The sequence below is a fragment of the Halichondria panicea genome, chromosome 5, assembly GCF_963675165.1.
Source record: "Halichondria panicea chromosome 5, odHalPani1.1, whole genome shotgun sequence".
Taxonomy (NCBI): Eukaryota; Metazoa; Porifera; class Demospongiae; order Suberitida; family Halichondriidae; genus Halichondria; species Halichondria panicea.
This window is the reverse complement of record NC_087381.1, coordinates 1,221,721-1,239,566: the sequence shown is the minus strand read 5'-3', so window position 1 is coordinate 1,239,566 and position 17,846 is coordinate 1,221,721. Positions and strand designations below refer to the sequence as shown.

General features: G+C 40.1%; 3 protein-coding genes and 1 non-coding gene across 4 annotated transcripts; 2 read left to right on the top strand and 2 right to left on the bottom strand.

Moving 5' to 3' along the window:
* Positions 1-3,632: 3,632 nt before the first annotated feature.
* On the bottom strand, positions 3,633-5,920 carry LOC135336707 (uncharacterized). The gene has a single exon (XM_064532563.1). The coding sequence runs from the start codon at positions 5,745-5,747 to the stop codon at positions 3,843-3,845; it is 1,905 nt and encodes a 634-aa protein (XP_064388633.1). The 5' UTR covers positions 5,748-5,920; the 3' UTR covers positions 3,633-3,842.
* Positions 5,921-7,176: 1,256 nt separating this feature from the next.
* LOC135336738 (uncharacterized) lies at positions 7,177-8,840 on the top strand. Its single transcript, XM_064532593.1, has 2 exons — positions 7,177-7,656; positions 7,785-8,840. The coding sequence occupies exon 2, from the start codon at positions 7,838-7,840 to the stop codon at positions 8,750-8,752; it is 915 nt and encodes a 304-aa protein (XP_064388663.1). The 5' UTR covers positions 7,177-7,656; positions 7,785-7,837; the 3' UTR covers positions 8,753-8,840.
* Positions 8,841-9,578: 738 nt separating this feature from the next.
* Positions 9,579-17,835, bottom strand: LOC135336190 (centrosomal protein of 152 kDa-like). The gene is made up of 16 exons (XM_064531916.1): positions 17,659-17,835; positions 17,477-17,518; positions 17,159-17,272; positions 16,636-16,888; positions 15,735-16,276; positions 15,473-15,625; positions 15,090-15,290; positions 14,714-14,968; positions 14,337-14,479; positions 13,951-14,067; positions 13,285-13,524; positions 12,981-13,069; positions 12,399-12,490; positions 11,171-11,386; positions 10,472-10,906; positions 9,579-10,227 (listed from the first exon to the last, which is right to left on the bottom strand). The coding sequence occupies exons 1-16, from the start codon at positions 17,698-17,700 to the stop codon at positions 9,676-9,678; spliced, it is 3,486 nt and encodes a 1,161-aa protein (XP_064387986.1). The 5' UTR covers positions 17,701-17,835; the 3' UTR covers positions 9,579-9,675.
* Trnas-aga (transfer RNA serine (anticodon AGA)) lies at positions 15,345-15,426 on the top strand. The gene has a single exon. It is a non-coding gene; the product is annotated as a tRNA-Ser (tRNA).
* Positions 17,836-17,846: the final 11 nt, after the last annotated feature.

Below are 17,846 nucleotides of genomic sequence, written 5' to 3'. Positions count from 1 at the left end.
ATAATTGTATTCATGTTTTGGAGGAAGTTGCTAGTTTCTGAATAAGGCCTGAGCTAGACTAGCTAGTACTCATCTGTTTGTAGCTTTCATTAGAGTGGGTTTCTCATTGTGTGTGCATCTACAAATATAATTATCGTGCTTGTATTAGATTTATAATTAACTGATATAAAGCCAATGGGCTTTAACAGGATTAGCTTTTCTGTTGTTCTTTTTGTCTTTACTACTTTCGTTTATACTTGTGTGTGCATGTAATAATAATTATAACACAAACATTTTTTTACAATAGTCTAAGAGTTTCATTGTTCACTAGCGGAGTCACTTCTGAAGGTTCTGCTGTACTTGGGCTTAGAAAGTTTGGAGCATGTTCGGCTGTATCTGTAGGCAGGCTGACTCTAGTAGAGGGCGGGTTAGTGTGGCGATTAGTTACAGGAACATAGGCCTTCGTAGTGACTTTCCTTTGTAGACTCGGTATGCTCATGAGAAAGTATACACCAAAGGATACTGGAGCAATTGCTCGCAATGCAGAATGTGCTACAGTAGCATGATTAATAATCGCAAACAAACAAATTATGTTCCAGATTAAAAAGACAACTAAAACAAAAAAGATGTGACCCATTTGAGTGAACACAAATATCGCTTTGTTTTTTAACAATTTTCTTTTCCACAGTATACAAAACCAGAGCACCAGTAACACCGTGCATGTCAAGCCCAATAGTACGTTGACTGCCAGCAGAGGTTTAATAAGGATAATCCTTTCCACATATACAAAGTAAATGGTATGTGTTTTCATCATCACTACAAACTCAGATATTAGTACGGGTAATGGAAGCGCAAATTGAATACACATTATCATCACATCATGCCATAGCCGTGGACGAATATTGCAGCAAAGTGCCTGTAGTCGTTGCATAGTTCTCGGTACATGTACCACATGTTTGCAGAGCTTGTACAATAGAAGAAGATGGATAGTTGTCATTTGTAGCATTTCGACATAGATTATGCACCGACTCAAACTATCCAAAGTCAGGTAAAACAAAGGGCAACCAACATTGAGACTGCTCGGGTATACAATGTAGATTATATTTATTAGTATGACAACAGCTGTTGCGTAAAGAAATTGGCGGTGTAGAAATGTAGACTTGTATCGGTAGATAAAGAAAAGCTGCAGTATCGATGTGGGAACCAATAGCAACAGTATGCCAATTATACTGAAGATACTGAGATATTTGAACTTCTGTATCTCGCTTGTACTGAAGTTCATGCAGTTTGTACTGTTGTCTTCATAGTCAACTAGTTCATCCATTCCTTTGCGTATATAGCCAGATACCTGAGTCAGTGCCTCTTATAGCCTTGGACTAGTTCTATTGCTAAAGCACTTCTATATAATTATAATACTGCATGCAGACAAAGACTGTATACTTATATGGGGTGAGTTTGGGTAGAGAAGATTGTGTGGAAGCATAGTGGTTTATTCATGAGTTGCTAGTGTGGGAGTGGGAACTACTATAATTATATTCATTGTGTGTAAAAGAAACTCTTGCTATACATGCACATGCATGCAAGTTGCTGAACATCACCAATAACCCCCTATATAGTGTTCATCCAGGCATCCCTTATCCCCCTTTGGGCCTGGCTTGAGCGAACATTCGGATAAATTATCAGCGTCATCTCTAGCACACTCCATTTGTGTAGAGTTTAGTTCTGCCAGAGCATCAGTAACATGCACTTTGAGAGGAGCCAGATTGTCGAGTTAGTCGCTTTATTGTGTCCATCACTTCATCACCTGGGGGTTTGGACTAGCTCTGTCGACAATTAAAGCCTTGCAGTTCAGAGATTTGGTTCTGCATGTTTTTATTCGCAGATTTTAGACTTTGTAATTCGTTCCGATTATCATTCTTTAGACTATTATACGTATTTTGTAGCCCTTTGTAATGTCTGTCTAATGGTGTGTTTAAATGAGTGATAACCTAGAGATAGAGAAAGTTTTATTCTCTGAGAAAAGCCATGGCGAAACCAAATCACAGGAATTTGACCTGTTTTATTACTTAACTTTGAGTCGTCATAATTGAGTTTCGATAGAGTACCAGCGCAATTATAAATGTATTTTGTAGCCCTTTGTAATGTTTATCTAATGGTGTGTTTAAATGAGTGATAACCTAGAGATAGAGAAAGTTATATTCTCTGAGAAAAACCATGGCGAAACCAAATCGTAGGAATTCGGCCTGTTTTATTACTAACTTTGAGTCGTCATAACTTGAGTTTCGATAGAGTACCCAAACACTACAGGTATTCAATCTTCTGGCGAGCCTGGGGTCATAGGTCAGCTGGAGTATCCTCCTTTGAAGAGTTTAATCCATACACTAACGAAAGAAAGTGATCCCGGTACGTAACATGAGCGAACAGCGATATGATTTATTGCAAACTTGTATCGAGACTATAATTTGATATTGTTAGTGGGACATAACTTACCTATACCTACATGCAGACTTGACAAACTATATATTATATATACATGTGTTTAGTGGATGTTGTTGTTCATTTGGTATCTGACCATCAGTTTACCTCAAACACTTTGTCTTCCTATTTTTGCTAAAGGATCTAAAGGACAGAGGTCAGCTGGAGCACACTCTTTTATCATGCATAACATGCCAGGGTTTTGATATACATTGGCTACTAATTATAGCTAGACCTTCCTATACATGATTGTAGCATATTTGGAAAGCCGTGATGTGCTTTCCCCTATACCAATCTCACATTTCATTGTAGCAACTCTTTGATACCTCTAATTTGACCCACTACAGTTACAACTATAGTTACAACCACTATAGTTACACTACAAGTACTGAGTCAGCTTACACTAGTAACCTCCCCTCTCTCCCACATATACTGTCATGGTTACCGTGTTTATAACCTCTCTCCCTCCTACAGATCACATTCTCCCTGTTTGGTGTGAACCAAGCATCCTTCACTGGCCTCCCATTGATCGTGGCTATAATTATAGTATATGAACCAAAACAAGCATCCAAGTTTGTGTGCAGTCGGTTGGCAGTTCCACCACCAACTATAGTAACTATAGCAACTGTATCCGGGTCGATCAGTCTGCTGCACTATGACTATAATTATCATACTGCACATGCCCGAGGGCGTAGAGTGCAAGAACTCATTGCAATAGTTAATTGCTTTGCATAGTTTACTGCAGCTCTATATACTGCATGCGCATGCACTCAACACCGTATAGTACTTAACTAAGAGGGTGGTAACAAGTGATACAAGCTGTGCCGCTAATGTCTCTCACCATGTGCATGTTTTGCTTTCGCTCAAGTATATAGAGTGTTGTAGAAGAGGTAATTACTTTTTGCTTTCTACAATGTTACTAAATTTTTTTTGTATTGTTTGCAATTTTTGACAATGAATTCCACACAGTCATGCATATACTAGAAGAGCGACGGTTGCGTAATGGAAACAGCTGCAGAAATCTATCTGATAGCTTTTTCAAGGATAGAAGCATTTACTCCATCTGATCCATTATATAGTCTGGGGGCGAAATCAAGGAGAACTGGGATTACTCCCCCTCCCCCCCCCCCTCTGAGTAGATCAATCAGTCAAGACTAATTCTAGACACGCACACACAACTTTGCACAAACGACTAAAACTCAAAAATACTATATATATACTTGCCAATGTATATAATTATGTGAAGGGAAATTGCTACACTGCCAGTACACTATACATGAACACGCATAGTCCGATTTATATTAGTACAACCATCACAACCATCATGGCTCTGGAATGACAACATCACGCAACTGAGCCATACTTCGCATCTTTTCCAGTAGCAGAAATCAGCGGGTATTCGCAGTGGAGTAATCTGATGGATTCTCTAACCGGTGTGGAATATCACTCTCTGAAAATGACTCTTCAATTTGTGGAGTTTCAGGCTGAGCTCGAAAGCTACGAAGCTTGCTTATGCACCAAGTTTTGAGTTGTTTCTTTACCAGGAGCCACCAAATAGTTACTACAAGAAAGTAGATCATCGGGATAATTCCAAGGAGTGCTAGAAATGAATAAGAAAATGTACTGAAGTAAGACGCTTTAATGCCAGCTTCATCTCCTGCGATTGCCATAATGAACACTCCACTAAGAATCAGTAGCATGAAGGCATCAGTTATGTTATACACTTTGAATTCTTCCTTGTATGGTCGTAATGACAGTTGCATAAACATGAGGGTAATTATGAGTAAAGTTCCAAAAGAAAAACAATACATACTTTGCGAGACTGTGAATAGTACGAACAAAATCATCTGACAAAAAAAGTATGACACAGAAAACCATCGATAATCTCTGGTACCATTCGTTCCATCCTTGTAGTAACCTTGATAACAGTTGACAAACATGTCAAGACGTTGACGCTGAATTTTCAAAGAATTGAGACATTTCTGAAACCATTTCATCGGATATACAATCAGAAACACTATAGGAAGTATTACAACAAAAACTCCGACAAACAAAGCTACTATTGCGTACGGAAGATGGTCATGTCCAAAGAATTCCACTGTCGCATCATAGTAAAGTACATGCTTTATAACATATTCTCTGCTGTTGTCCTTCAGTACATACATTTTCGTGAATGTTAGCAACTCAACAGTAGTATTGAGAAATTTTAAGTAGGAGAGTAAAAAGAAGGTAGCAAAAGCATTTACAATCGATCCTTTAATATCCCAGTTTTGACTAAATAAACTGAAAACCTTGTGAAAAGGTCTCCACAACCAAACAACTATACGCACATCACGGCAATGCAAACTAATGAGAAAGTAAGTCAGAATAACCAGTAACAATGGATAAAAGGCAATAGCATAGTCCAAAGCAAGCACTTGTATTTGACTGATGTCCGTTGCACAAATAGGTGGAATGACTGTACGAAAGAAATCCAAATTCCAGATACCATAAAAGCTACCTAAAGCTCTAGTTAAATTCTCAATATAAGCTTTCCTTGAAATAACGGAAAACAAAGCTCTTGCAGTTACAGGTGAAAAAAGTCCTTGGGACACACTAATGAAACCTTTCAATAGTGGTGAAGTTCCATTGAATTTAAAAAGTACGACAAAGAAAAAGAAGAATGTTAAAGGAATGTAAGCAACTGCTATATACTTGATCCAGTTGTAGGTCATGTTCTCTCCCGTGCAGTTCATGCATTTCATTTCGTACGAGTACAAGAGTGGTGAATATCCTGGTAGACACTGCCCACACAGTGTTGAACCGCGGTTCATTCTTCCACAAGAGTTTGAATTAAGATCACCAGTGTTATTTGGAAGTGTATAAAACACAGTGTCTCTTTTATGTCCGCAACCATACACACATCTTCCTAATTGAGTTTCATTGCTCTCACTATCGTAAGTCATACAATAGCAGTCAAGAATGGATGTCCTGCTGATTTCAACATCACATAGTACAGAGTGATATGGAATGTTACTGCATTCACATTTTTTATTTTTGGGATTACGAAACATCCAAGGATAACAACCCATGTCATGATCTTCGATTACTGTTGAACCAATAAACTTCTCTGAGCTCGGATATTTTAGTAAGCCAGCTGGTGTCGTTGATGAAGTTTCACAGGGTATTTGTATCTTTGTCCAGCAAGTATTGTTATCAACTGCTTCAGTGTTTGCTTCTACTGTTACAGAATCAGCGGTAGCAATCATAAGATGAGAAGAGAGTGTTAACATTAGGAGATAGAAGAAATCCATATCTAGACTATAGCTCTTGATTTATATAACCCTCCTGTCTAAGTGATATATTGTTTTCTATTCGTGCAGTCACTCAGTAGTAAATCCACTAGATCGACACCTTCACATGACAAACATGTGAATGAAGTTGAAAACAAAACAAATGTGTTTGTATTACACCTGAGAGTTACGTTGTGATATCGAAGTAGAGGTTTATCTAATGTTTAAGATCAATCATGATATTTATTATTACCCTGACTCAAGTATGTTCAAAAAATTGCATACCATAATTATAGCCATAACATAATTATTGCATCAAGATACTGACGTATACAGACCCGTGCCAGTAAACAGATTAACAGCCGGCTTATAGTAGTGAAAGTTGAGAAAGTAGATCCATTTTATGTAGTGATTACATTACTCGTTACCGTGATTACATTACTCGTTACCGTGATTACATTACTCGTTACCGTGATTACATTACTCGTTACCGTGATTACATTACTCGTTACCGTGATTACATTACTCGTTACCGTGATTACTACTGGCATTATGATTATACCCATTAAATCCATTTAATACAGTTAGCCATTAGTTACGGTGATTTAATACTGGTATTATTGTGATTGCGTGATTACATCAATTAATACACCTGATTCATACTCATTAACTCCTTATACTCATTAGACAATGATTGACATCCACCTGAATATTTGTCATTAAGTGCATGTTTGTAGGCTGTTTCAATTTACAATTGCAATTGATTGTAGATCTACAAAGAAGTTTGCATTTCTTGTTGAAAAAAATGGGTGGATCAGAGTTCCCAGGCCGATTTCTCTAAAAATAACGTTTGTTCTCTACACCGCTGTTTCCACTGTAAATCAATGAAATATTGGGGGAAAAATGGGTGTGGTTTTAAAACATTTTTGTTTCTAGCCTCGTTCCCAGGCCGATCCAATTGAACGCTAGGTCGACCTAGCGTTCAATTGGAGACAGATCGGCCTGGGAACGAGGCTATTTTGTTTCATGCATTCTATACCAGAGAGTGTATGAAGATATCTCTATATTCCCATAGCTATTGGAGTCACATGAGACCTTACTGACTGTCATGTGCACTTTGTCCTCTGACTGCCAAGGGCATATAAAACGTAACTTCTATTACGCCCTTGATGATACCAGATCAGATCAGAGGAGGTCCGACAGGCGCGGTGCAGCTCAAGTAATTAACCTTTGATTACTCTCAGCAAAAACATACGACGTGGGCAGCCGGGGAGTGGGCGGATAATTATTGTTCAATCAAAGGCTAATTGCCTGAGCTGCACCGCGCCTGTCGTACTCTGTGTCGTACACTCCTCCTGAGATCAGATGGCGCCAGAGAAGATCACGTGCACCACTTTTTTTGCTGAGCTGGCACAAAAATTGACAACGAGTAAACTTCTACATGTAGCTGATGTTGCACGGTCATTAGAGACTGAAGGCAAACTTTATGTGCCTCTCTGGCTTCTTTTGATATAAAACTTTCATTAACCAACCGGATCCCCACCGATCCCCTCTATTCTGGCGAGTTATCAGTGCATACAGTGTTTACTAGATTCTTGCCAGCCAGTACAATGCAAGCTGCATACAGCACCGCTGAACTATACTCTACCCTATAGTCTAGCTAATCTTGGTCCAGCCAGACAACATACACAGCTAGTCCGGTGTTACAAGTCAGCAAAGCAAGAGATCCATAACTTTTTTATTACAGGTAACGTGAGCATGCAGTTGATGAAAAATTTAATTACAAGGTGCTAGGTAAGTGGATGTTTTCACAGCTAGATCCACGCACTACACACTGTACTGACCACCAGAGAGGTCTTCTATTATATAAGTGTACCCTACAGCAACAACCTCAAGAGGAACTGTCATACTAGTGTTTGCACAGTAACAGGTAATGAACAACTATTTTTGCAATAATAATTATATAATTATGACACAAAATTAACAAATAGTGGTAGATCTAGATCTACAGGTAGTGCAGTGGGCATATACCTATTAAAGTGCTTTCTCTCTCTTTAGCTCTAGCTCTGTGCAGTCACAACCAACCTGTCTAATATGTTCGAAACCAGAGGATGAGGTGCCGTTTTAGTTGGAGAGTCACTCTCAAATTCATCGGAGCATGTGTCATTTTATTCATTGTCTACCAAGCACTCAAGTACTTCATTGTAGCCACTGGGCTATACAGACAATTGGAGCCAGGAGCAGTGAAAGGATACGTTTATTGTGATGTCCAATTATCGGCTTTCAAGAATTTTTCTTGGAGATATCCCTGCGATTTCACACCACGACCTAATCCTAATGGTCCTATTATCGTGACATTTGTCAACGCAGCTTGGTTGTCGCTGGCACAAAACTGGGTATGCTCAGCCGAGAAAGTTGGACTCGCAAACAACATTTATTTGATATCATTCGAACGCGGAGTGTGTGCTAAGTTTCCTGATGTGAAGTGTTACGAACATCCTCATGTTACTGTCAAAGGCACTGCATTCGGTAAAGCTGGCTACCGGACATTAATGATGGAGAGAACAAAAGTCATTCTACGATTGTTGTCTTGCTATCAGAACGTTGCTTTGGTAGATGCCGATATATCGTTTATGAGGAACCCGTTGAGTTATTTGGAGAGCGTAATGACAAACAAAGATATTGTGTTTCAAGCTGACAGTGTTGGAGTTGGATTCGTGGATGCTGTTCTCCCGTTTTTCTTTAGCTACATTTGTGGAGGTTTTATTTTCATGAAATCAAACTATGCTACAAAGAGACTGTGGATGTCTGTTCTGCAGTATCAGCAAAACTTCTTCTGGAACGATCAAGCCGGATTGAACGTATGCATTAGGCACCATGGTCAGTCAGTTTCCTGGGAGACACTCGACAGTAAACATTTTCCTAATGGTCGTCAGTTTTTTTTCTATGAGGAATCAAGTATGAATGAAGTCATGATTGTTCACGCTAATCACCAATACAAGGTGTGGACAAGCACATACGAATGATTGGAGCTGGTGTGTGGTGCACTGAACACTATGCTAGAGAACTGTGTAACAGTCGGAATGTGTTTAGGTCTAGGTGTGGCTCAGTTGATAGGGACTTGCCTAAATGGTGTAGACAGTTTGTAAATTTCTGTCATGATTCATTTGGAACTGAGTTATTATAAACAATTCTATAGTGTGTTTGTACAATCTGATTATAATAATTTCACCCTGCCTATTAATTATTAGACACTAGTTGATAAGATCTACATGCATGGGAAGTACATGGGAAGTACATGGGAAAAGTGCCTCAGAGCAGGTATACTATGGGACTTAGTTAGTATACCTGCAAATTTACTTAGTATACCTAGTATTCCGTTGTCAAGTAATTGTATTGTAGTCAAGCAGTTTGCGCAAGCGCACTAGTATCTAAATGAGTTAGACACTGTTTTGTCGGTGTCCATGTGATTTAGAAGCCCTCAGCCACTTTAGTACCCTCGCTACGCTCGGGATACTAAATCAGTGCCTTTGGGCTTCTAAATCCCATAGACACCTCCAAAACAGTGTCTAACTATTATTATTTATTCTCATAAAAAATCCGATTAACACAAAATTAACGTAACGAGCTCAAGTCTCTCACTATTGTTATTTTTTGCTATAACGCTGATCCATGACTTGTAATTGAGCATATGATCGCGATCCAATTTAAGCCATTTTTGCCTTATACAAACTTAAATGGTAATAAATTATAATTAATAATTATAGGATATTGTTGCCTATTATTCACTATAGTCTTTATTCGTTATTAAAAACAGTACGTACACCTTCCTATATACATGTACCACCATAATTATTACATGAATTATGTTGTGATAGTAAAAATGAAGACTGAAGTGAAAATGTACAATAATAATAATGACTGCTAATTTGAGCTTAATTTGAGAGAGCTAGTTAGTTCCAAACAAGTTCCTTTTAGAACCCTGCCTAACAGCATCACTAGTTCGTGTTTCCCTTGTTGTGTGGGTTTTCAATGTTCCAGAAATTGTTCCTTTCTTTAGGGAAGCTCCTGAAGACGACAACTTCGTACAACAAGTAGTTGATTGATTAATAACAGGCTTGTTTCCGGGTTGAGTTGAAGCAGTTTTCACAATGGAGGCTCGGTGTGGACTGTTGGTCGTTGCATGCTTCGTACTTTTGCTAGGTTTTGTAGTGTGGCTTGTAGAAGGATGGTCCAACGACGCAACACCATGTGATTTTGCTCGTGTGTCATGTGACTTCTGACGGTAACTTTGTAGGTGAGTTCTATGAGATGAAACGGCTGTTTTTGGAGGGTTTGTCAGAGGATCATGTGATCTCGACTCTTTGTCACGTGACTTGGAATTGACCAATTGGTGGAGACACTGAAGGTAGTATTGCTTGACTTGCTGTGCTGTGGACTCTCTTGTTCGGGCAATCTCATCTCTGTGTAGCTTACGAACAGACTCCAGTTCACCAGCCAACTGCACGGAATAATAAACAGTACTGTACAGTAGAATGAGGGAATGCTAGTAGCTAAAATGTACAGTCACGTTATCTTTGAACAGTCATACATGTAACTTAAATTCCGTTGGTCCAATATTAAGTTAATTTTATGTTTATGTGAAAGCTTAGAGAGAGGCCAATCTATTTTTGGGCTTGTTTTTTGCATACACGTGTATTAATTAATGCTTTTATTAATGTACTGTGTATAATAATTATACCCACCAGTAATAAGATATCTTTCTTCAAATCTCCGGCCGTATTCTTTAACAGTCCTCTCAGAGTATCCACACTCTCATCGCTGACTCCGCCTACTAACCGATGAAGGACCACCCCCTGACCATCACTTCCTTCCTCGCCACCATTCATCGTTCGTACGTCACTAAATGTTCGTTCATCCTCTCTACTTTGACAATCGCTACCACCTGCGCCCGTCTCGCTACTAGCGCCATTTTTCATCACATTTTGTTGAACTTGTGACCTGGGGTCTTGAGCATGTTGCCGCTGTAGTAGTGATGCCAGCCTCGTCTCTAATTGTCTGACTTCATTGGTCATTGTTGATTTCTGCGTCTCGTATTTTACGACCAGTTCAGAGTGCATCTTCTTGACCACACCCTCGTAGTGACGTTTAGCCTTGAGAACTGCATCATGTACAGCAACCTGTAGGTTACATAGAGCTCCGATTAGAACCACAAACTATAAAACCCAACAGAAACGACAGTATGTGTACATACATGTAACTGGGTCTGGCACGTATAATTACATGTATAGTCTGTATGATTTCAAAATGCATAGTGAACCAATCGTATTACTACAATGTTTTGCGAGCATCAAATTGTACCTACAGTACTTGTACATAATTATAGGTACGTACACATGCATAAAACCACGTGTACTTTAATTCAGTACAATCCGTCTAGTCACCTGCGTCTTGTGTTTATGAGACTCCTCCCATTCCATTCTTGACCTTTCGACCTCTCTGGCAATAGCACTCTCCTGTGCAGTACGCCACTCTTGATGTGCAGTCGCTAATACCGTCCTCTCCTGCCCCGCCCATTTCCCACGGCTCTCAGCCTCCCATTGTCTCCTCTCAGTGGCTAGAGTCACTGTCAACTGAGCGCGATACTTTTGGTCACATTCCTAACAGAGGGATAATAGGTAATGATCATGGTTAATTAAAATAACAAAATAATTATGGCCCCGAATAAGTTTTGGATTTAAACACATCATTTGAAAGGTCTTTTTCAGAAAATCATAACGTTTTTGACATGGGATCAACGGTACTAAAGTTATTGCTGTTGAAAGATATTCAACTACAGCCACATTTAATCAATGGTTCAGGGACTCTTAAGCTGTCATAACTTCGAATTCCGTGGACCCAATATCAACAATTTCATGATTTTCTGAAAGCTTACGTAGAGACCTTTCAAATGGTGTCATCAAAAATCATATTTGAGAGATAAAAATATTTGCCAATTTGGCAATACCATGGACAATAGCCTATGGTCCAAGGCCGAAAAATGACAAATTAGGGCCCCGACAAAATTTTGGATCAAAACACATCATTTGAAAGGTCTGTTTCTAAGCTTTCAGAAAATCATAAAATTTTTGACATCGGATCAACGGTACTAAAGTTATAGCTATTGAAAGATGTTCAACTACAACCCCCCCTCCCCTGTTTAATTAATGGTTCAGGGACTATTTCAGCTGCCATAACTTGAAATCCGTGAATCTAATTTCAACGATTTTCTGATTTTCTGAAAGCTTAGAAAGACACCTTTCAAATGGTGTCATCAAAGTTTATTTAAGAGATAAAAGTATTTGCCAATTTGGCCATAATTATACATGTACATTGTATCATGGATAATAAATAGCCCATGGTCCAAGGCTGAAAAATTACAAATTAACCCCAAACATTGCAAGTGCTCATATAAATATACATGTAATGTATATAAAAGCGTACATAATACTGTACCTACTACATGTATGTACAATGCCAAAATGATATACGAAATGTATAAATGCGACTCGAAATTAGCCGCTGTATGTTACAATGTAATTTAATGGGACTCTCTTCAAGTCACTTACTATCACGCACATAACACAACATGGTGATAAGAACGCACATTTTATATGTGTTTTAGAACCGTACCAACTTTGTCTTTTGAATAGTTGTTTGAACTGGCTCTGTTTCTTTCCCCTCCGCCGATGTTCTGTGAGCCTCTAGAACAGCTTCATGTTGCTCTAGTGTGTGCATGTGTGTGTGTGTGCATGTGTGTGTGTGTGTGTGTGTGTGTGTGTGTGTGTGTGTGTGTGTGTGTGTGTGTGTGAGAGTGGTGTGCGTGTGTGCGTGTGTGCGTGTGTGTGTGTGTGTGCGCGGAGTTGCTCTATATACAAGCAGTACATCGCAGCATTTATTGTGTGTGCTGTGTGTACCTACTTGCACTACGGTTATACGTACAGTACTGCTTTGTACACATACAATGTACAGGTGGTGTAAGTGAATTAATTTTTCCAGCCGGGCTGATAATTAACAGACTCCCAAAACAGGTACACAAATATTTGAATTGGGCAATCTAGACTGAAGTTATGAGCTCTCAAAGGCAGCTATTGATATAGTCGACATCGGTACATTGTACAGTACATATAAATATACATGTACCGGTACATGTACTGCACATGCAGCATTTATTGTTTGCAATACATGTCAATTATGGCATGAGAATCAACTAACTTTTGAGTTTGTCCAGCTCCATGAGATGCTGCTCCCTCCACAGCTTCTGAGCTGCACACACTGCACTCTCAATATGACCAGTCAGAGACCTGCAGGGAAACACAGGGAAGAGGTAAGTCACTGGCTGAGAGAGTTTTACCATTAAACTCAATTACACTATACAGTAGTTATAAGTATCTTTCAGCCATAGCTTGCTCACGTTCTCTATGTAATCAAGGCTAAAATAATCTTATACTGTATTGCGTTTAATGTTAAGAACTATCTCAGCCAGTTCATGTACAGCCATGTGTGCATACACACTCACGTTTCTTTCTCTTTAAGCCACTCTATCCTGGCTGACCTGACCGCCTCTCTAACAGCACTATCCAGAGAGGAGGGTGGTCCGGTATCTTCCCCTGACTGACGAGGTATCGACGATGGAGGCGAAACTGTTTCAACAACTTTAGACTGTAGCTTGGTATTGGATTCAGTCCTCTCTCCCTCTAGTCTGTCCTTGTCCATTGCCAGAGCTACGTACTGTTCCTGAACTGCTGCTAGCTCAGTCCTGAGTGGGCGGAGGGGATGTATTGACTGGTAGCAAAGGATGGGGACTTATACAAAGAATGTTTAGAATCCAGCAGTATTTATTAAGCTAGTTCAAACCTCCTACATGTACCTCCTTCAGAATGTCAGAATGCACTCAAAACATTTCACTGCTGGCTTATGGGTACTACATTTAGTTTGTGGGTGGTACTGAATTAGTCTCAAAAAGACTGCACAAACTACTCGAAACTCATACTAATGAAATTGACAAGAAATCATCTCGTGAAAAATTTGCTTGGTAACTACACCAAACAGTCAATGAGGCTGAGCTGATGGAGCCTAAGAGGTTAAAACTGACGCTACAATGTATGACCTATGTACCACATATTATATGATCTAAGGATAGCCAACGGGATGAAGTATTGTTGAGGACTAGTGCAATACTTACTTGAGCCTTGCTAGTGATCTGTCAGTGTCTAGTGTTAGTTTCTGTCTCTCATTCTCCATCGTCTCTTTCAGTCGCTGAGTGGAGTCCTCGTGGAGTTGTAGACATGCCGCTCGACAGCTGTGTGTGTGTGTGTGTAGGTGTGTGTGTGTGGGGGGGGGCGATAATACACATGCACATGTACACACTGTAGACGTAAACCGCGTATAGTGGATGATCGAATCACATACAAAACGAAAGGTATGCGTACATGTGCATGTAGGTTTACATATACATGTATGTACATAATTGCGTGTAGCAGGTAGTAATAAATTGCTCTCTAAGTACAGTATAATTATGTAATGTACGTATAATTAGTGTACATGTACCCTCGTAATAGATACACTCACTGTTCTAGAGCTGCTCTTTTATCAGCCTCAGCCTGAGTTGTGACGGTGTCTAGTTGCGACTGTAACGTGGCCAGTTGCTCTGATAGCTCTGAGTTGAGCAGCTCTAGTTCCCCGAGTCTAGCACCACCACACCTCAACTCAGACTGCATGGGGGAGAGACAAGCCCTTAATTAGGATAACTACTGAAAGAAAATGGCCATCATTGTGCATACACTAAGCATAATTGCACAAGCACATAAAAGGGACTTCAAGCTGAACACTATAGCGCATTCTAAGGAACCACAGGGATTTACTATTTTTAAACACATGTACAAGTTTATAATTACACGTATGTGTATTATGACAAGCCAATGAACACCACAATGGCGAATGCTCACCTCGGCCTGTGCAGCTCTCTGAATGGATTGCTCCAGTTCCTCTTGAGTTGTGGACAGCTGGAACGTGAGGTCCTCCACACGTCCCACCAGCTCCACTACTCTCACACCCTCACACCCCTCGTACCCGTACTGCAGCTGTTGCTGTACCAGAGAGTAGGTAGCCTCCTCTTGGCGTGGTTTGTGGGGGTGTGGTATTTGGTCACCATGGTCACCAAGCTCTCGAACTTGCTGCTCCAGTTGTGAAATGACAGTATTCTGTAACGAAAATATGGTTATGGGGAAAGTACTTAAATTACAAAAAAAATGTAACTACATGTAGTCGTTTTCTGCTTGACTACTAATTTGATGACCCCAGTAAATATAATTATAAGAATACCTTCTCCTCCAGCTGATGTCTGTGGTGATCGACCTCTTCTTGCACTGAAAGTAACTCTTGCTTGTGTTCGTAAGCAGCTGCACTCATCGCCTGGCTGTAGTTGTCACGGATACGACTCAGAGTATCAGAGGAAGTTAAGTCAGCAACTTGTTTAGTGAGGCTGTTGACAGTAGATTCTGCAGCTTGCAGCCTAGATATCAACTGTGGAAAACGGTTCATTTTATATACCACAAATAAGATCTGACATCATAACAAGTACTCGTGGCCGAGTGGTTAAGGCGATAGACTAGAAATCTATTGGGCTCTGCCCGCGCAGGTTCGAATCCTGCCGAGTACGAAATTTTTATTTTTCTGGACTAAAAAGCTTTACATATTTTTTTTACCTCTGCTTTGTTGCTTTCCAGAGCACAACTTTTTATTTTCTCAGCTGCCAGCTCTCCTTGTGTGGTTGCTATGGTTTCCTCCGTTGCTTGATAAGAATTCTCCAGCTGCTCCAAGCGAATAGCAAACTCATTTCTCTCATTCTCAATCAGCAACTACAGCGGTAGAATAGTAATGTAAGGAACAAGGTTTCTACAGAATACTGTTTACAATTCAAGTACAATGTATAGCATTATTCCACAGTGTAAAATTATAGCACTGTACCTTTTCATGTCTCAAGATTCGAATGTGTCTCTCAGAGTCGTCAGCATTGGCCGTCAGCTGAGAGGTCAGCTGATTAATCTGTCGCCCTCGAGCATCATACAATATCTCCAGCTGTTCCAGTCTACCCGTTGCATGTGTGTGCGGTGTGAGGAGTGTGACTTGTGATGATGTGTCGTGTGGGGGTGGATCGTGATGGGAATGGGCGTAGTGAGCATGCTCAGTAGTGTATCCAGTGGTGACTTTTGCTTGAGAAATTGGAGTCGGGTATTCATTGGTTACGGAGGAGGTCTGAGCATGCTCAGTAGGATCGTGAGTGCTAAACACTGTCGGGAAATTATCAGAATACGAACTGATATCACTCTCGGAGTAGTGCGTATAGTGTAGGTCATGTGACAAGCTCGTTAGGTCATGTGATCCAGTCTGAATGTTATGTGATAGGGGCAAACCATCCTGAGATGATCCATGGTGGAACAATTGATTGTCACTTTCTCTCATAATTGTCGGGAGGGAAATCGAGTGGTTGGCATACGATTGGCTAGTACCTGAGCAAAAGGAAAATAGACTATGATACCAGTATGTACATATACATAACATGTAACATGCACACATCTCAACTACTTTGGTAATGGTAGAAGGAGGTATGTACAACACCAGGAGTACATGAATATATATAATTATTATGTTCCACCATGGATCATATATTCATGTACTCCTGACAACACTTATAACACAACAATAACCAGTATGACATACATGTACAGTACATGTACGTGTACACAACCTTAATCGCTTGTGTGTAAAGTTAAAACTTAGTACAGGCTAATGTCTGCACATTATTTTAAGAGCTACAGTAGCTACAGTAAGAAGCTGGGGTACCACAATAAACACTTATTGGACGTACCTGCAAATACGTCAGAAATATCAGAACTCAAAGGGAGAGGCGGTCGTAATTTGTAGGGAGATCTGCTCAACAAGTCCGGCTCATCGTGCAGATAAGCCACACCCACCACAGGTGGTGGTGATTGAGGGGAGCGGAGTCCACTGGAGTGCACAGGGGAGGAAGGTTGAAGAGGGTCTGGTGTGAACTGGTCTGGTGCTGTTGTCATGTGATTGTCATGTGATGGTGACTCATCTGGTGTAGTATCGGTTTGAGACTGTGCAAATTGTACCATAGAAAACAAGATTTATGCAACAAATGAAACTTGTCTGTTGAAATTAGATCACCCACAGACTAACAGTGGCTGTAATAAAGAGGTGGCCTAGGTCCAACTACATGCTACTGATACTTTGAGGGCTGTATTATAGATTATAGAGGGTGACCTGGTTTAACTTAGAGGCTGCTCACTGAACAAGCATATTAATTACAAATACGATGCAAACAATAAATTTGTTGTTCTATTGTTTTGCTATACATTTTTACTAACCAGGTTAGGGCTCCCCGAGTCTTGTGGTGTGGAGAGTAGCGATATCTCCCCCTCCATTGACAGAGTGTCGTCGAGCAGGTCATCAGCCAGTTGCTCACTCAGTAGCTGGTGTAACTGTGTGTGTGTGTGTGGAGGGGGGATGTATGTGTGTGGGTGTGTGTGTGGGAGGAAGGGGCTCAATGCATTTACATGTAATATGTACAAGGTTTACAGCTAACAAACGAGTTAACTAAATGCTACAAAAAAAGACACAATTTCTCCTGGTGACGGCCATCTATGTACTGTAATTAACATGCACATAATATCACACGTGAATACCTCTTCCTTCCTCTGCAGATCATCGTCCTCATCGTCAGAGCACTAATGGAGTGACGTATGTCAGTGTGTGTGTGTGAGAGTGTAATAGAGGCTATGATTATATACCGGACCTTGTTGCTACATACAAGTTGATAGTACCTACAATATATGGGGACCGGTATTCCCATATTTTGTCAGCTCACCTGGCCTGAATCTACTGCAAATATGACGGTGCTGCCTTCCATATTTAGTCTTGGTAATTATATTCTACAGTTTCCACATTCATACACACTAGTATGTATAGTCAGAGAAGAAAACTGTTCTTTATTTTTTAAAGATTTGCCTTGGTGACCCAATTCAATGACCTTTGACCTCTTGCAAATTTAAAACG